This window comes from Castanea sativa, chromosome 12 (assembly GCF_040712315.1).
Source record: "Castanea sativa cultivar Marrone di Chiusa Pesio chromosome 12, ASM4071231v1".
NCBI classification, from domain to species: Eukaryota; Viridiplantae; Streptophyta; class Magnoliopsida; order Fagales; family Fagaceae; genus Castanea; species Castanea sativa.
The window spans coordinates 17,259,514-17,280,308 of NC_134024.1; the positions used below are offsets into that span (position 1 = coordinate 17,259,514).

General features: G+C 32.8%; 1 protein-coding gene across 2 annotated transcripts; it reads right to left on the minus strand.

Annotated features, from left to right (window-relative positions):
• Positions 1-2,415: 2,415 nt before the first annotated feature.
• On the minus strand, positions 2,416-17,418 carry LOC142618336 (alpha-glucan water dikinase 2). Of its 2 annotated transcripts, XM_075791253.1 has the most exons (31): positions 17,224-17,418; positions 17,015-17,124; positions 16,824-16,902; positions 16,628-16,719; positions 16,384-16,537; positions 15,546-15,857; positions 14,901-15,011; positions 14,670-14,768; positions 14,245-14,376; positions 13,399-13,487; positions 12,736-12,870; positions 10,977-11,139; positions 10,805-10,894; positions 10,245-10,430; positions 9,224-9,286; positions 9,060-9,101; positions 8,819-8,878; positions 8,584-8,736; positions 8,397-8,480; positions 8,023-8,196; positions 7,765-7,871; positions 7,384-7,597; positions 7,125-7,228; positions 6,915-7,044; positions 6,301-6,426; positions 5,942-6,052; positions 5,394-5,492; positions 4,012-4,185; positions 3,846-3,938; positions 3,586-3,701; positions 2,416-2,731 (listed from the first exon to the last, which is right to left on the minus strand). In XM_075791253.1, the coding sequence occupies exons 1-31, from the start codon at positions 17,302-17,304 to the stop codon at positions 2,527-2,529; spliced, it is 3,888 nt and encodes a 1,295-aa protein (XP_075647368.1). In that variant the 5' UTR covers positions 17,305-17,418; the 3' UTR covers positions 2,416-2,526. The 2 variants fall into 2 exon arrangements, with proteins under 2 accessions (XP_075647368.1, XP_075647369.1); XM_075791254.1 differs by lacking the exon at positions 8,819-8,878.
• Between the last annotated feature and the right edge of the window lie 3,377 nt (positions 17,419-20,795).

Genomic DNA, 20,795 nt, shown 5'->3' on the forward strand with positions numbered 1-20,795 from the left:
TAAAAAAAAAAAAATTAATCTTGTGGTTGTGTGTGAAGAGAAAAAGTGAGTGAGAGAAAAAAGAGAGAATAGTATTTTATATTATTTTATTAGGTAGTTTATATTATTTTAATAAGTTGCATGTAAAAATAAAAACTGAAATGTAGAGTAAGTTATAAATTGAGTTGATAATTTAGTGTTTGAAAATATAAAATAAGTTTTTTTTTGCATCCCCAAATGCTAATGCTCTAAAATTTACAGTTACAGAAATCAAAATTACCATGTCGACTTTTTACTAGGCCAATAGCAGCTGTTTAAAAATTTGAAATGGAAAAAACAGAGAAGAGTCAATGTCATGGATCTAGGGGGATGGGTATGATTCAGAAGCTTAAAAGAAAGGTAAACTACCGAATATTCTAAGAAGGCACCACCAGCCCAGCATGGTTTTGGAGAGCCTTTATCTATTTTTTTAATTCCTTTTTGCAATATTTCATTATTTTGCGTGTATTGTTTTGTTCCCAAGGCCCCACAAATGAAAAGGTCTAACCTTTTTTTTTTTTTTTTAATTTTTTGTTAAAGAAAAGTTATAACTTCTATAACGTAAAAAGTCCACTAGAATATGAATATAAAGTATAGACTTTAAATTCTGTATTTCAATCGTCACACTCAACTAACGAGGCGTTTCCATTGGATAATTTGTGCTTTTTCTTTAAAAAAAGAAGAAGATAATTATCATGCGAGATCTATAGCATTTAAATTTAAATGTTTTTATTATTTTTATTTATATTTTTTATAACGTTTCAATATATGACGTTCGCATTTAATGATAGTTTTTTATCATCAGACTAAAACACTATTCGATTTTTTGTATAGATGAAAATTAAATTTCAAATTTCTTATTCAACCATCACAGATTTTATCAGTTGAGCTAATCGGAACCTATTAGATGTTGTTAATGGATACATCAATATTGACAATTTTTTTTTATAAATCTTTTTTGTTTGAAGGAGAGTTATAAGTTACAACTCTTGGTAATGGATAAACCTGATTTGAGATGTGATAATTAATTTATTCATTATTATGGTTTTTTTTGTCACTATTTAGGTGGTATACAGGATGTGTAAGTTTGAAATAAGGTTATGTTTATTAATTACTAATTAACTACAAGGGAGAAAATTTGGACCATTTGGCCCATTTGGGCATTTGCGATCCTCGTCTATCCTATGGCCTAGCGAAATAGACAGGTCGGAAAGGGATATGGGATCAAACCTATTACAAGAACAAGCCCAATGAGCAAAATGGCATGATAATCAACATTTACTTCCACATTAACAAAAGATATATGCCAACTATCAAAAAGATTGTAACGAAAGCTCTACCTCTATCTGTTTCAAATAGACTGGTGTAGAGTTTCACCATGTATAGGGACTTTTGGGAGAGTTAGAACTTATTAATTATTTATTCAATAACTAATAATTGTTACTCAAAAAGGAAAAAAAACACTAGTAACTAATTGTTGATAATGGGTTATTAAGAATTGAGAAATGCTAGTCCATGACTCTTTTGTAATAAATTCTACAAGGCAGATTGTTATTGAATATTACTAATTGGCAAAAAAGTATTTTAAATGGTTGGTTAAAATAAAACCAATAACAACTTACCATATAAGATTTGCTGTGAAAGTATTGTGAAAATGTTGTGAACGTAGCACTTCTCTTAAAAAATTCAACATCAAAGAAAGGGTTTGAGTAAAATTCAACATCAAAGAAAGGGTCTGAGTAAAATTCAACATCAAAGAAAGGGTCTGAGTAAACCCCCTAAACAGACGCAACAAACTGCAAAGCATATCAGGCAAGTGAGGACTTGACCAAGAGACCTCAAAGAAACTTGAGGCCTCACAATAAAAGTTAGTCCTCCAGTTCAAAAAGCAACCAAAAAATAATAAAAGAAAGAGCAGTTGTCCTCGGTGGGCCAAATTTACTCGTGTCATTGACAATTTAGAGAGGTCATTGTTTTCCTCAAAAAAAAGAAAAGGAACAAAACTAGAAAGGTCATTGTTTTCATTAAAACTTTCTCAACATTTTATAAATGAAACAATTCTCACAATTTGCATTTAGATACCGTTTATTTTGCTCAAAACTAAAAATTTATTACTGAAAACACTATAACAAAATATTTTTTATTGCTCCAAATTACTATTCACGCATTTTTATCACTTAGCTGGTCCATAAACAGTGTCATGGGACCAACAATAAACGCACCTTAAGTGAATTATGTATTTTTCTAATGTATTAAATAGGAGATGCAGGAAGGAACCATTTCGGGTCTTTTTTTTTTTTTTTTCTACACGTTCTAACAAAATGATTGCAAAGTGCAAAAACCTCTGTAATATCCCATTTCATGGTTAATGAAAAAAAATTAAGAAACATCCATCCAAATATTGAACAACTGAAGGAACTTGAAATATTTATTATATCAGCGGGATGAAAATTTTATCTAAAAAATTTCAAGACAAATAGATTGAAACATCATGTTCATTTACTAAACCTAGATTTGTGGCCTTGTCTGAACCACATATATTATTCCATCTTTTACCACCCCTTCAATGTCCTGAGGACGACCATAAAGGCCTTCTATGATTTTTCCTGCCTCTGCAATTTTTGAGAAAAGTGAGACTTGGAAAGCTTTATCAACTACCAACCGATCCTTGGAGTAGTCTAACACAACTTCCTCCTCTTTATCCATGACTATGCTGCAACAAGTTCTTATACACATTAGATTGCATCATTAAAGGAAGAAAAGCGAAGACACAATATTTTCACACCCCAAATCAGATTGTATTTATGAGAAAGTCTGCAGTTTTGTAACAACTCCTAACATGCCATCATGTTGTTGCATGGACAAAGTTGTCTTGTTATTTCATTTATTTATTGTATATATGCAACATCTAAAATAACAAAATTGGGCCTTTGCGTGTTGTGATATGGTGTGACATTTTACAATAGACTGCCAAGAATTTAATGGTGAAGGACCTGCAATTCTGCATGTAGTTAAACTAGTTGCGATAACTTCAAATACCTAGGGGTGCACATCTGAATTACTAAATTGGTATCCAACTAGGGGGCCATCTAGGCTAATATAAATGCAATGTGATCATAACCATAATCCTCCCTCTATCCTATATTGTTAATCCTATTTAGAAATCCAATATTGTTAGGAAACATCATTTAATGGACTGTGTTTCAAATAAAGATGTATAAGCTTCCAAAATTACTTTCCTTAATTTAGACTCTAGCGAGAATATTGACTTTTTAAAATAAAGGGTAATTTGGGAAAGTTATCAATATTATGCTTACTGACTTTTAAAAGAGGAACATATTTTGGAATATCCCAAAATAGAATAGAGGACCAACAATATGGGATGGAGGGAGTATTGGATAGCAGAACCACTTCACCATACCAATTTGGAGGCTAATGCAAATGCATTGAGATCCTAACCATCATATTGGATAGTGGAAACACTTCATCATACCAAATTGGGGATGACTTAGCCTGTTCCATTTAGCAATTTTGAGTTGTCCAACCCTCAAGATAGGTTCAACTAACCTGTCATAAAGCCCAGCACCTGCATATCCTTCCAGGTCCTCACCACTTGAGTCTGATCTGAATATAACAGACTGCTTACTATATAACCCTGTTAACTTGCTTGGGTAGCCAATGACCTGAAAGTCAGATTCATATAATGTCCATCTTATAAATAAATTTGATAGGCTTGCAGTAATTGAGACTAAAGTCAATTTCAGAAATGAAGAGTTTATGCAGGCAAATGGAGCATAGAGATGGGAATAGGGGAAGGTTGACCGTACAATAGGAGACATTAGATTGGTCTTCTTGGTAATGAAGCTCATGGCACGTCCAGGATATGCACCCACCAAAGTCTCTCCCAAGCCCTTGACAATCTGTTTTGCAGCAACAAAGAATGATGAAATACATGCCAATCGATTGGTTTAAGATCTAAAAGGCAAGGCATACCTCAGTATAAATCTCTGAGGTGTCTCCTGATAAGGGGTTCTTTGTGTGTATCACAAAAGCATAATCGGCACATATAATTTCTTGAACCAATACAGCCATGCAAAGATTTCCATGATCCAACTTAGCTTTCTTGCAACTAACATATGCTCTTTCATTCCACTTTGAAGCCCAAACCTACAGTGTACATGAGAAAAAAGGTGTTATGTGGAAAGAGTTTCCTGTCACAGACACTTCTAGTACTAGCAACAAATGGTAATCTCGCATGAAATACAATCTTATCTAACAAGGAATTTGCACATTTACATTTGATCACTTGACAAAAGGGGCTTGCAATTTCTGTTTTTATAGAAGTAACAGTCTATTATTGATAACATTAAAGGGAAAGTTTTTGACTAAAAGAGACTCTATTTGGTGCTTAAAAAAGATTCTATATCTGCCATTGGAAAAAAAATCACTTCAGTTTTGCATTGCAGTCAATAAGACAGACATGAGACAACTATCCGCATTTTTCAAGATTGTGAGAAACTCCTCTAGTGACCTAACAAATCTTTTACTTTGGGGGCTTGAACACCTAGAATTTTCTTGAATTCCATGTCTCTTTTAACCTAAAATCTTAGATTCTAAATAGCCTCAAATTTTCAATATTTTTAATAAGTAATGTACCATGACAAATGCATCATGTTAAAGATTTAGACCTTATACATCCTAAAACACATTGTGATATATCTATTCATGTTTGGTCACTGCCGGTTCATATAAATTTCTCAAAAGTCATGACTCACTTCAAAGCAGCAGTATTTTTTTCACATTATGTCTAGAAAACTTCTGTTGTTACATCTTTGTAATAGAACATTATACTTTATGTTGCTAAATGAATTTACTTTTCCAATAGCTATCACGGGTTTCACAGCTAACAAAGTAGCAATCCTCCTTTGATTCTGGAGTATGTTTAAAATTCACCAGAAAGAATTTGTCTAATATAGTTCACTGATGAGATCACATAAAAACATGATATGTAAAATTTGTGGGCGTGAATAAATTTTTTGTATGGAGCATTAAGTAAACAAGCCATTGACTTCTGAAACTGGGAAGTAGAATGTCAGAGACACGAAATTGCAAAGAAGAAATTGCCTGTCATCATTCTTCTTTAATAATTTGATACATAATGCTAAAAATAAAATAGAGCCACTGGATTTGTAAATACACACGATTGATATTTTAGCCAAAAAAAGAAAAAGAAAATAGAAAACACATGATTGATAAATTATGCTCAAAATATTGTGAAAGTCTGCTAAAAATACAATAGAGCCAAAAGATTAGTAAAAAGCACATGATTGTTACATTATGTTTTTATATAGTAAGAGTATTCTGAACACTGATACCTTCTTTATTGCTTGCCAAGCTTCTTGCCACCTCTCCTCGCCTTCATCACCAGGCCATGGCATTCTTGAACTTCTCATTTTGCTCTTAAGTTCATAGGTCTTCCAAGAATTTCAAAAAGAGTGGAGCACATACAATTAAGTTTAGAAAATGAGCGAATCTGCTTTCTTGATAAAATGCTGATATACAAGTTTATTTCAGAAGCAAATTTATCATAATTATAAACTCCATGCATTCATATGACTCAGGTTAAGATGGATGCCTGTTGCCTAGGAGACAGTGTTGCATTTCACTTAGTTATGAGGACTATATTCCCAAGGCAATTAGAACATGTAATGCATGAAAAAGATCAACAGAGAAAATAAAGCCAAGTTGTACTTCATCTAAATCATAGTGATTAAGCTATATGATATGGATTTATCTAATCAATAACTTGAATTTTATAATAAGTATCTATTACAGATTCATAAAGCAGCATCATTCAAAGAGTTCCATAGCCAACAAGCAACCATAAAACAGTGGAAAGAGATTGAAAAAACATTATAATTACCAAAGATAAAGGAGCATTCATTTGTAGAACAGATTCCCGTACTGCTTGAAGTTTTGAAAGATCACCGTGATGTACAAATTTCATGAACTGAGCAATCTTATTTGCGATATCCTGAAAGTAAACAAACACAAAAGGAATATTTTATGGCTACCAAAAGAAAAAGATACATCTTGGAAAAAAGAACTTTTAAAAGAATTGGATCCATAAATATTCACAATCAAAACTAGTTTTTATAAGAAGATTGAGAAGCCATAAACACCAGCAGTAGTCTTCCTGGACCTCAACGGAAAATTTGAAGATTGAAAAAAAGTGTTGGTGTTGTATTGTTTTTATAATTTATATGATAAAATGAGCTATACCTTATTGACATCTTCTGATAGAACAGTCTCAAAGGCTCCAAATGGTAGGGCAACTGACATTGGAATTTTAATCCATGATGGCACCCTTCCTCTCAAAAATTTAGTATTGCAAGATTTTGCACCAACCTTCAAAATATAAGATTTTCAAAACCATTAAAAATTAATCTTATTTTACTCATCTATATTTCCATTAGAACTCACAATAATCAATGCGCACCACAAGATACTTTGTTAGTCCATTGAATACAAAAGTTATCTAATCATTCAGTGATAATAAATGTAATCAATAAAATAAGAAGTTGCTAGAGTAAAGAGAGACTAGTAAAGTGCTTCATTTTCAGTTATAAAATAAAAATAATAAAATGACACACTGATCACGGCATATAATAATTCAAAAGGTATGAGCATTCTTTCCTATGATGCTTCTGCAATATCAATCATTGACCAAACTTGAAGTGAAGCCTTCTTATCAGCTTACAATCAAATGAGCACATAGCTAATTAGATAGGCCATACAAATCTGATACAAGCATACAGGAAAAGAGAAAGTAGATAAAAAAAAAAAAAAACCTATTTTCAAAATACAAAGCAGTTTGTAAGTTGCCATGAGCATACCATCTCGCTAGTGAACTCCTCAACTGAAACAGCATATTTACCACAGAAAGGCTTCTTTTTAAGGGAGATTCCTCGAGGAATGGAGAAAGAAACAAAAGAATCTTGGGATACATTGAAGCTACTGATGTCACTGCAAGTATAAAAGAAACCATGGATTTGGCAGGTAAGGAGGCATAATATATTAATCAAGTAACCGCTTAAAGGACTTACCTGATAACTAAATTTGTTGACTTCAGACGTATTGATACTGCTTTGCCTTCTTTCAATTTGAGATCTCTAAGAATATACTGATCAAAGCATGTGGCAAAACATACCTGTAGCATGCAACTCTGGTAAGGTGTTACAAAATGGTGTCCTTAGCGAAGCATTTAGATGAGCTTTGCATCTCATATTATATGAAAGCATTTAAAATTTGATTATATGGAAATTTACATTAAAAAATGTGAGAAGTGATGAAAAGATTGTATGCCTTGGAATTTCTTGCTCTAATAGCAACATGAGACAGAACATCTGGCATATCAGGGGTCAGCACAGCAACAACCCCATCTGGAATCTCCTCATTCCCTGTTACTCTGCTCGCAATTATAACGGTTGGTCTTCTATAAACTTTGCTCTGAGTAGTAATTAACTCATTAACAGAAACTATAAAACCACATACTTCCACAGGGCTGATAACCTGCCAACTGTTAGACACAAACTTTAGCACATTGTTTAATTTTAAACCCTATAACAATAAAGTTACACAAAAGAAACCAATAAACTATGATTGGAAGATAAACATTTTGCAGCGAGATCTGGGTACAAGGGTTTATTCAGAGCATATAATGGATGACTAAAAACAAATCATTACCAGCCCACATTTGCAAATTTTCTAACAATGGGGTCAAAATGCTTGATGAGAGAAGACAGAGTAGCAGCTGATCCTGCCCTTACTAACTCCTCCGTGAAAATATCTATCTGACAACAGAAATTGTTAGAAGTAAACAAAAGTGTCCTGATCACAAAGAGAAGAAGAAAAAGGTCTAATAAGATAATTTAGGCATGAAACAAAAACCTTCCATATCAGTTTTATAGTTCAAAATATAGTTGGCAAAGTTGGATAACATACCGCCCATTTCTCAACACCTAGCATATTCCCAAGGTATTCTGCACTAGGCTGGATCTTTTTCTGATAATTCTGAGACCTTTCAGAAAGAACTAGTTGCAGTCGATCAAGGACAGCCTTTGTTTGTAATGCCCACTGACCATCATTAGTGTATAGTTCACACACTCGGTACCAATCCTTTAAAAGAAACAGAACGCCAAATAATTTGAGAGAGGAGTTCCATTAAGCATTAAATCTTCCCTCACAAAAAAAAAAAAAAATGCAACTCAAAAAAAGATTTCCAATGATTTTATATCTCAATAAGCAAAGTATATGCTACACCTTAATCCGTACTGATGTCAACAGAAAACGTTAATGAATGTTACAGAAAGATAAACCTTAGTGCAGTAGATAAAATCTTCATTGTTGACTGTTGACAGACATAAACTTTCGAGCACTAAGGACATGAAGAACATTGGCTCCTGCTCATTCATAACAAAGTGAAGCATAAAATTTTTGTTGCATAAAAAAGGCAAATATTAATTTATCCAAAAATAAACGTAGAGGTTGTGAAAAGGCTAATACTGGTGGGTGTGCAAAGTTTAGATCCTTGAATCCCCTTTCCATACTTGCTCTAACAGCTGAAGCTAAAGCAAGATCAAGGAAAAGTAAATCTTTTAATCTTCCATGAGAAGTGAGCAGAAGGGAACGAAGCTCAATGCGAGATTCCAGTAACTTCTGAAAAAATAATGTCAGACCTTAAATCTTCCTTACAATTCAGACACATAAACTTTAAAATGTTCTTTAGAAAAAAGATGACCTCCATAAGTGGTCCAATATTTTCATCACCAACATGTGCTTTGACAAAATACAGGCAGTCCTAAAACAACAAAGATGAATAAAAGTTACTCCTCATTTACACATTGGATTTAATAGAATATTCACACACACGTGCAGACCATGTACAAACAACATGTAGATGTGTACACACAAGAATAACAGTCACACAAGGAAAATCTTTTATACATTAGTTGACTAGAAATTTAAAAAGAGACAATCACCTGCAACTTTAGTGACAAACCACCAACAGAATCTACTGGACCCTGAAACACCAGAGGATGAGGTTGTGGGTTAAACGCTTGATGGGTGTGTAACTTTCCATTTAAAAAAAATAAAGCTAATGTACTGTCCATGAAACTCATCAAACAGCACATAATGTAATTACCTTGACAGAGGAACCCAAACAAGTTTCAATTGCAGATTCAAGGTCAACACCTGAATGAACAGCCTGCAACATGCAAAACAAGTAATAAGAAGTTTACTAACATATATAGAAAGAAATCTAGAATAAAGAGTCGATAGAAAATTTCCGGTAATCCGATTGACTCAATGTATGTCAAATTAAGCATGACCCACATACAACATGGAACCTCCCACCTTAGAGTCATTGAATAGCTTGACTTGAAAGTGGGTTAAGTTAAATCAATTAGGTAAGATAAAAAAAAAAAAAAAACAATATCTCTCAATTATGAAATTGTTCATGTTATGGTTAAATTCTTTTCAATAATTTAATCAAAGCTCCAAAATTGAATTTACTAAAAAAGACTTCCATTGGACCATTCTTCTAGTCATTGAACACGATAAAACAATTTAGCTACCTATTTTTTCTACAAATTCCTTTTTTTTTTCCTTCTAAACTTTAGGAATCGCTAAGTCTCTTTTTTTTTTCTTTTTTTCTTTTTTATAACTGAATAGTCTCTAGTTCTCATGTGAAAGATTTATTTAAAATGTCCCTTCACTGCTAAATTTTATTTCCAATTTGTCTAATTTTTAAGTGGAATAAATTCCCAAATTTGTTTACTAAATTCTTTGAATTTTTTAAGAAGAAACTAGCATGGGAACAGAAACCCTAAACCCTAGAGCGTAAAATTAATAGACAGCAGTGAAGGACATCATGAATTTGTAATATAATGGGCTCCCTCAGGTTGTATAACACCACATCCATATGAAAAACTTGGTCTGCCATATAACACATGACAACAGGCAAGCTTGCTAGATGCTATTTGCATATTAAAGTCATCATCACAACTCAACTTAACATTCTATGAACATGCCTTAAATAGCTATTATTGCTCTATTTGAAAATTTGGTCATGAACTTCCTCTTAAATCAATACAAACAATTGCTAATTAAACTCAAACAATATCATGAAAATGTTAGTTCCTTGTCCAAATTGTGTTGCATACCTTTAATGTCCTCAAGTACGCCGTAAGATCACGGATGAGTCCCTCCTTAGCATCAGTCCTGAAGTGAGGTTCTGAAACAATTGGACGGTCATAGCTTGCAAACTTTTCTTTGGTGAGACCATTTGCATTTAATGTTTGCCAATAAACATCAATTCTAAAACCACTTCTCACATAATTTAAGAGTGCCTGTTATGGGAAAAAAAAAGGAATTCAAAGATCGCTTTGCAATTAATCATCACACCTACACCAACAAGTTTGGGTCTTAGCTTGGATGTTCATTGCGTACTTGGTGCTAACTTATGTCATCCATTTGACTCTTTTGGTTGCCTATGATGGTCATCTATTATCAGATATTTTCACTTGGTACAGAATATTGATAAATCAGTATGTTTACCTAACTTATTTAGACAGAACATATAAAAAAGATATAAATTATATAACACATTTAAAGAACATTTGATATTTTTCAATCAAATGCAAGACCCACTACCTGGTCTCTTGATGGATCAATGCCTGGTCAGGTATGGGCTTTCTATAACAGAAATCTATGAATTATATACCTCACAAATGATCACATCATCTGGGCTACTATTATTGTGTAATTTTTGGTGCCATTCCTCCATCATTCCAGTCTTGCAGTCATTATTCCTCTGTTGATGAAAAAACACAGATACATTAGTCAAATGCCAATGCAACATAAGCCATTTATGCAGCAATCACAACAGAATATACCTGAAGCAGAAGTATTTCATCACGGATTCTCTGCCCAACGTCACCCTGACCTCCACGACCAACACATGTCATTACAAGTCTCACAATTTCCCGATCATTTGGCTGGTTCAAATATATTCTCTGTAGTAAATTGGTAAACTTATCTTGAGCTTCACTGATTTCACTGTGGATATATTGAATAAAAATGATGTATAAATCAGTTTGTTGTCAAGCAGCGGAAATATTAGGTCAACACCTCTATCTCACCAAACTCAAAAGTTGGGTAAAAGACAAACAAGATATGAAGAAAAGAGAAGGGCCCTAATGAAAGATACCACATACAACAATAAGTAACACATACCTAGCTGTGATGTGGGCATAATTTGGAACTTTATCTAGACGTGGTAAATTTAAAGTGCTTTAATCAATTAAATCTCATTAATTGATGGTGTTAACTCAACTGACCTTAGAAATAAGATTTCTTTTATTAAAAACATTCACTTCAACTAGAAAACAAGTCCTTAAAGTTGAGAAAAGCAATCAAGGAGGCTCGTGGTGGTCCATAACCTGTTGGAATCCACCCCCCTCCCCCCCTCTCTCTCTCTTCAAAAACAACAACAGTGGGAGGGCAGGGGCTTGTTGGGGCTGAAAATCCACCTTTTGATTAGGGGATCTAGAGATCCATCTAGGCTCCACCAATAGCTAGAATGAAGATTTATAATTCCCATGTTAAAGTCACATTGTACCAGGACCATACGCTAATAGATGAACAACCCAATCTAAACTTGTCTTCCCAAATGTACATCACTTAGAACGTTTTTCAGGAAAACATCTTATGAAATTACATAGACTTAGGGCAGTAACATGGGCATCAAGGTTAAAAACAACAATTTTTTTTTTTTTTTTTTTGAGTTGCAACATGTGTTTGTCCCCAAAACAAGCCTGAGAGATACTCAGATTTAATGTGCTCAACAAGACCAAACATGCATGCTGCATAGATGAAGTTCATTTTAAACTCGAAGCATGCTGACAAGAATTTCCATGTGTACAAGATTTACCTTCAAGGAAAGGGACGAGGAGGCAACCTAAATGGGAGTGGGAAAAAAGTCTATAACTGAAAAATCTAGCAATTAGTTATCTTCCACTAATCATTTTAGTTGCATGCAAAGGTTAATTTCCTTTTACTATTTAGAAGAAATGAAAACTCAAGAAAAAATAGTTAATATGGTAATTCTTCCTTGATAGAGGTCAGACCAATGGCAAGTGCCTTCTACTAAAAGTGACAGGTTGCAGGTTCAAGTCAAGAAATCAGCCTCTCCAAAAAAATAAAAATGGGGGTAAGGTTGCGTACCTTCTCCTCTCCCAAACCCCACAAAAAGGGAGCTTTGGTCATTGGGTACAACCATTTTTAACTCATTCCTTGATATAATATGATCAAGTTCTAATGACACCAACCTCAAAATATATGATGGTATGGATAGAAATTGACACTTGTATACGCTACATGATGTGATGAATAAATGAATCCTAGCTATGGGCCACCAGAAGAAAGTGCTCACCTAATAGTGCTTTTAAATTATAGATTCCACCCAACTAAAATTCCAAATATCGAATTTCTAGTGTTCAAGTAATAGGTTGTTTGTACAAAGTGATGAAAAAAAGAATTATAACTACAAATAGGTAATCCTTAATCAAGGGAAAAGCGTGCTTTACAATACAAAATAATCAAAACGATGAAAAAACAATAACAAACAAAAGCTAGGAAGCATATAACTATTACCGAGGCTTAACATTATAATTCTTGTTCCATGTGAGATGCCTGCATTCCATGAATCTAAACCAGACTAATATACCAATAAGCCCAAGTTCTCCTTCAGCTTTACAAAGCTCCATCAACTCTGTTGCAATGTTGAACCTGCGTCAGGTAAGTTTATAAGCTCGCATATTTTTGGACGAAATTATTGAATATGGGGCAAGATAGAAGTTCTGTTTGCTTTATTGCACTGTCATATCAATTTTCATATTACACATTCCATGCCACATAGATGGAAGAACAAAGGGGAAGCTAAGAAATAGTTCAATAAAATAACAAATAAATTACCAATTGTTCCAAAAGTTTAAGTTATTATGAAATAATGAATTTAATCACTTAGTCATAATTCTAACATCCCCCCTCACATGTGGGTCCAAACTCCCCCTTAATAAGTGGGGTCTAACACGTAGGATTTTTAACATTTTAAATAGGAGGTAGAGTGGAGGTAGGGAATGAACTTAGAATCTTTAGCTCTAATACCATGATAAAAAACTGATTGTTCTAAAAACTTGTGCTGTTAGAAAATGATAAATTTAATCACTTAACCATAATTCTAATAATAACCATCAGTATACATGTGCAAATAAATATATTCATATTCATTGTAAACCCTTAGGTTCATATCTTAACCTGTGCATCAATGACCTCTCAGCCTCTTTTTCTCTTCTAGATATTTCATCAAGTAACCATCTGACAATTCCTTCCCCATCCCCATCAATCTGCATTTAAGGCAATTTAGTCTCAAAGACAAACTCTAAAACAAACAAAAACTATTCTACAGTAAAAGACTGCAAAATTTAGAGTTCTACAACAATGTTTGGCAGACAAAATAGTATCTAACAATAAAACAAAGGATCCTTAACATATGAAATTAGATCAGCATGACAAATAATGAGCATCTCCAGCCACAGCTAGATTTTTTTAAATGCCATGCCACCTCTAGAATATCCAAAAGGGAAAGAAACAGACCAATTACTGAGGAAAATATTTGTTTATTCATATGTCAAAAGAAAAGATCTTATATATATACCAATCCTTAAATCCTCCTCAATTGATAATTACAAAATATAGCTTCATTGCTCAGCAAATTGGCTAGAGATATACTCCTAAAGCCAAGGGCACCAGTGAAGATAAATTTATGTTTCTCACTACTAGCATGTGAATACCATGCTTTTTTTTTTTTTTAAAGGGGGGAGGGGTGGTGGGTCATAAAACAAACTGTGAGATCTGGTCTAAACAAGTGCAAGAAATTTGACCATAACAGAGACCTCAAATGAAGACAAGCTTTTGATATTATCAGTATTCATTCAGTACATGATAGTCCTATATTTACTAGGCATGATTTTCAAAATTTTAGTTTCCTAAGTTGTACTGATTCCGTAGACAAGCATCTATGTATAAATCCATTCCCCCATGGCATATAATAATAATAGTGAGAGAAAAGAATAAGTAATCCCTAGAGAAAAAGAGAATTACCTTCTTACTAGGTTTCATTGGTTTCAGGCTGACAAAGAAATTTTTCCCATTATTTTTGATCCAAGATCCACCAGTCCATATCACAAATTGGATACCCACAAAAGTCCTTTTCTGCAAATTAACATCCACGACCTTTTTTTTTTTTTTTATAAAGGGAAAGGGGGGGGGGGGGGGGAGGACAAAAGAGTTGGTCAGTACAATGCATTAACTAAAAGAACAACAACACAGACAAGCCTTTGTCCCAAAATTTTGAGGTTGGTCGCATGTATCATTCTCTGCCATTCTATCCTATCCAAAAATTATACACGTTACATCCTTAATTAACATGTTCTATTTAACTAGTTCTACTAGTGTTAGTTAATTTAAACACAAGTGACAGAAACTACGCAAAGTAAATTCATGCAAAATTCGTTGGCATAGATGACCTGAAAGAATCCTTTTCCAGTTGATGTCTCTGTAAAATAAGTTTGACATGCTCCAGAAACCATCTTTGATTTTTCAGGTAACATATCTGGTGGGGGGGCCTGCAATCAGTAAGAGAAGCACACTGTGAGATGAAGTAACCTTCATACATAGATTGTGTTGAATAGTTTTCACGTCCTTGCAATTTTATTGACTCATTATTCAAATACTACTAACTTGGGAGACAAACTCACCAACCATTCCTCAGGGGACAACTTTGATACACCCCAGTGAAGCACTGCAGAACCTTTCATGTTTGTAGCAACCAAAATGTGATAGTCACCCCTAACAACTTTTAGAAGGACCTGTATATGCTCATGAATTGACAAGTCAAAGAAAATTTTCTTTCTCAAAAGTCATAGCGATTGTTGAACTGGCTTATATAAATATTTAATGGACTGTATTCCAGCAAAACAGGTGAAACTGCAATCTAGTATATTAGGAAATTAACCATTTCAATCCCATAATATCAGATATTCTTCATGATGGTTTAATTTCTCTGCTAAGTTAGTTCAGAAGCTCAGTGGCTGACCTTTCAACAACATGTTGACTAAGAAAGATTGCTCTTTTATAATGTTAGCAATATCTTTTAGTCTAATCGACAGCCATCAATACCCAATCCAATGGTTATTAGACTAAAGAATCTAGAATCAATATTGGCCAAAGCAAATATTTCTCAACAAAATTGATTGAACGAATTGGATATAAATCATGACATAACAACATAAGTCCACTTATAAAAATGTGGTAACATTTGACATGATATAAGGACATGGAGTTTCCATCACAGCATTTGTTCATTTTAACATAAAATAAATTCGTGTCATGAGAAAACTAACCGCAATTTCATAGTTTCCAACATGATAACTTTGCCGTGAGACCACAATATCTCCTCCCATGGATTTCTCTATAAGATCCAACAAAGCTGATGACTGCACCCTCACGCGTCCCTCAGAGTGCTTTTGCAACCATTGCTCAACATTATGTCTCCTTCGGTAAGAGTATGGAATACAACTCCTAAATTCTTCTCTATCATTTGTCGTAAATCTAGTACTGGCACCGGCAGTTAGATAACTACTCTGCAGCTCATTCAAGGATAAGCCCTTGGACAGCTGACTTTGGAGCTCTCTCAAAGCATCATCATAATCTTTCTGCATCAGAAGTACAATGTAACCAGTCCTAAAACGACTGAAATATCTTAAGAAACTAGAAATTCTTTTTCAGAAACAATGATCATCACTCTCTCCAATGTATAATAATTGATAAATGCTTTGGAAATAAATTTATCATTTCCAACAGAAACAACACGAACAGCATCCCACTTCATCAAAAAAAGAGAGAGAATATCCCACTTCTCACACTCCACAAACTAATGCAATACTGTCAAATATGCATATCTATAACACAGCCATCCTACCTTGGTAATGGGATTACATAAAAGGAGATGGCTAATAAAAGTGACAGAGGATAAGAAACCTTTAAGCAAGAAAGTATAACTGAATATCATGATAATGAACAGATAATGCAACAGATACTGATGTCTTAAACCTTAATAAAGAAGCAGAACAGGAGTGCACTGCTCCATGACAATGTGACAAATGAAACATGCCCCATATTCAGTTTTAAAACAAGTCTCAAATAAAGGGGCTTATTGCAAATGGCAATCAATAGAACTACCTTTTGTTGCTGTGGTGAGCTTATTGGCCTACCCCTGCTTTCCCATAGTAAATATGCCTTGCGATCTATAAGATCCTTTGGAATAGGGGGATGAGAAGGAGTAGCATCATTCTCAGGTATCTCTATCCGAAAATTCCCATGGTTTAATTTCAACCTAGAATGCATGAGATAGAAGTCATCAAGATTCAAGCATGCCTCAGGAGCCTAAATTGGCAAAGATGAAAACCCAGAGAAGAGAACCAACCATCTATCCCGACTGCCATCTTTCAAAACAAATTCAATAGCATGTATGTTAGGGTCCCGCAACTCAATGATTAATAAATATACTTCTCCATTCTGCAACTTATAATCAACTAGAGGTTAATAATAAGTTCCTAACTCAAGTCAAACCAATTGTAGAAAATTAACCACAGAGAAGAGAAAGTGGAAGAAAGATAAACCTTCCTAAATGGTGTCTGCATTGCACCTTGCATGTAAGGCGTTGTCCCTGAAGGATGATCCACAGGAATGAACCAGTTTCTATGGGGGGAAAAAAACACATATATCAGTATTACTTCTACAAACAACATGTATGCGTGCGTGCATATGTGTGTGTCTATTTGTGTATGAAGATTCTTTGGTCCTCCTTTACATATTTCCACGGTAAAGATAACCCCAATGGAGCATCCAAGTCGTTGTACAGTTCTTAAGTTGAAGTTCAATTCTAGCATTTCGTCCACTTGAAGATCCAGTCACATTAATCTGGTGTAAACCAAGCAACACAAGTTTAATTAACTTTTCCAAAGCGTACATAAAATAAGATATATCCACAACTCATCTGCACAAACAGGAAATCACTACCTGAAGTTGCATCCCTTCCACAAGCTCAAAATGATGAGCTCGAGGAACCTGGGTAGAGCTGGTAGCCTTTGAAGATGCCATAGCAGCAGCTTTTCACATAACACCAGCAAACCGCGTTTCAAGCACCACAAGGAATAGAAGAAAAGCCTCTCTATTTATAAGCATCGAGGGTCCAAATCATTGAGCTGTAGCAGATTCTTGAAAGGTAGAATCTGAAATTTCATGTTCATCATGATTTTCTTTTACTTTACAATCAGTAGTGATTGAGCAATGCTAGAGGCACACCAAAAAAATTTAAAAACTTTCTGAACTGGAAATTGTGATTGGTGCAACATCAGTTTCACAATGGCCCACCACTTGCAGCACGCATCAACAATTTTTTAAAAATTGTTATATTTTTTTTGGAAAATGCTAAAATTACTACAAAAAGCTTACAAATTGATATCGCAATAAATGTGATTGTTGCCATTTTTATTTTATTTTCTTATTTTTATAATTTAATAGTTGATGGGAAATCTGAATCCTAAACGTTTCAATTGGAAACACCAATAGGTGCCAGTTGAGTTACAAGGCAATTAGCTGATTGTTGCCACTTTAACAACATAATAAATGAATCTCTAAGTTACTTTTTTTTGGGATCAGTGACATATTAGTTTGTAAGATTGTAGTAAACAAAACATCACTCAAAAATTGTGGTCACTAGACTTATTGGTAGTGAATATTCATGTGTTACTTTACCAATTAACACACACACACACAGAAGCTATAAGGTTACATTACAGAGAAGTCAAATTTACCAATTATTTTTGCAAAAGAACAACTGGATTCACATCCTAACATATGCCATAAGATTGTTTTATATATAATCAAATCTCCACTTAGCAAAAGCAAATTCATATGAATGTGACTGTGATGTGATGTGATTAAGAATCTCGAGGCATAAAGCCTAAAAAAGAAGATGATTATATGAAAGGGAATTTTCTTTTGTTTTTGTCATCAGTGGAAGTTAAAGAAAAAAAAAGCTAGGGTTTTTTTTTTTCTCACAGAAAAAGATATGGAAGGAAATTCAAATTACGATTACTTGTGGAAAAGATAGGAAAGAATCCGATTCCGATGCTTTGAGAGCTTTATAAAGAGTTTCACGCTTCCATATCTCAAAGTGAGAATCGATTCCCATTGTGGTTACAGCAATCACCATCGATAGTCGAATAATCATAGAGAGAGATTTTTTTAGAATTGAAATCAGAGCAACGGTCGTTTCTTCAAGATATCAGCGCATTTTAAAGGGAGAGTGAGACAGGACGGTCTGTCGTTTTATAAAAGCGTTAAGCCAGTGCGTATAAACGACGTGGTGTTTCTAAAGGCTAAACTACAACATAGTACATAACGGTTTTCTTAAGGCTAAATTACATTTTTAATCCTCAACAATTAATGAGGGTATTTTGGCAAAAAAAAATTGGACAAAATTTAAGTACAAACTTGGTTGTAGCTGAACTTTAAAATAAATAAATAAAATAAGATTGTTATCTATTTTGAAAATTTAACCATTGAATTGCCTGTTCTTTACACTTTTAACACATATGTCAAATTTTGTATTATTTAGATATTATTTACTACTAGTATTTAACCCGTGCTTATGCACGAGAATGATGAATTGTAGTGGTGTTATTGATATTAATTTAGGTTATTAAGACACAGTTCAATTAGGATATTTTGAGGGTACTAAAATAATTTTTTCCTACAATTTTCATGATATTGATTATCCCAAATTTCTCATTACATTGCTATTATATATATAATTTTGAAAATCACTATTAAATACTACATATGCAATATCAGTTCACAATTATTGCCTATGAAATTCTACTAAATATAACACAAAATAAAATAATAAATTAGTCAAATAGTATCTCTTAAATTGAATGAAAATAGGTGCATGAGATCGTTTAGCTCAATTATAGTTTGTTACGTTCAATATCTTCGCATACAAAATATTTGAATAGAAACCTTATAAAAAAAATATGCTCATTAGTTTAGAGAAAAAATAATAGCAAAATTATAAACAATTTAGTTTGCATGAAAATCTAACAAAAGCAAAATCTAATTTTGATTTTAATTGAATTTTCTCTAAATTTTACTTTAAAAAAAGCAACAACATATATATATATATATATATATATATATATATATATATATATTATCTAGTTAATAATGGACCGTACATAATTATGGTATATTACATAAATGACTTATAAAGTTGAACTGTTTTTTTTTTTTTTTTTGGTTGAGAAACACACACACACATAAATATAAAATCATTCAAAAATTATGTTTTTGTGGTTTATTTATATTGGACTTCTCATTTTTTACACTAAATTAACTCATTTGGCACAAAAATTAAAAAATTTAGATTAGATAAAACACGTAGAACAAAATTAAACTCTAATTGAAATCTAGTTTTTACATTGAATTAATTCACTTAGCACAAAAATTTAAAAGCTTAGATTAAATAGGACACATGGCGCAAAATTAGACTCTAATTGAATTCCAATTTGAAATCTAATTAGATTTTCTCTTAGTTTTACCTATTAATACACACACACACACACACACACACACATATATATGATCTGTAAACCTTTTTTATTTGTAATTCTAGACTAAAAAAACTTGCAATTTAAAAAATTGATTGATGACATAGCTATTGATTTTCGATTTTCGAAAAATTTTACAAGCGTTGAGGATATAAGAAAAAAAAAAGTAATTTAATAGTGGATTTTCAAAATTCACATCAAATAAAAATATATTGAGTGAAGTTGTTTCATTAAGCTACAACCAAGGTTGTAACCAATTTTGTCATTTCAAATTTCTTCTTGTGTATATGTCCATTTGATAATTTAGTAGTTCAAGTTGGGGGGTTTTGAACCTTAAATGTTTTAATTGAAAATATTAAAAAGTGTCAATTGAGTTATAAAACTTTTAGTTTGTTATTATATATTTAATTGTCTCAATTTTGTCCATCAGTTTTTAATATCAAATCAATTACGGATGGAATGATGAAATATAATATGTTGATCAATCTAAAATTTTAAACATTACAGAATAAAATTTAAATAATCAAATTTATTTTTATTTATAATTTGATAATTACAACAATAAGAGAGGGAAATGTGGATCTTAATAGGTAATATCACCAAATATATCCAAATTAAAAAAAATGTAATTTACTATTTAGTCTAATCAACGTGGTTTAAAGCTTTTGTTAAAACATGGAAGACATTAAGTTGAATTAGATTGGCATGGAGCTTATAAATATTGACATTTATTTTTAGAGACTATGTAAAAAATGAACACAAATAATTTCAAATATTTACATATGTTCTCTGAAAAAATATTGGTTTAAAAAAATACTCATCTTAAAGCTACATTTTCAATCACTTTTGAGTTTTGAGACGTATTTCAATTAGGGTGTGTATGAGTCGGGTTGAACCCATGGGTTGAACAATTTATTATTATTATTAAATTGAGTAAAAAAAAAATATAAATATAAATATATTAAAAAATCCAAAGAT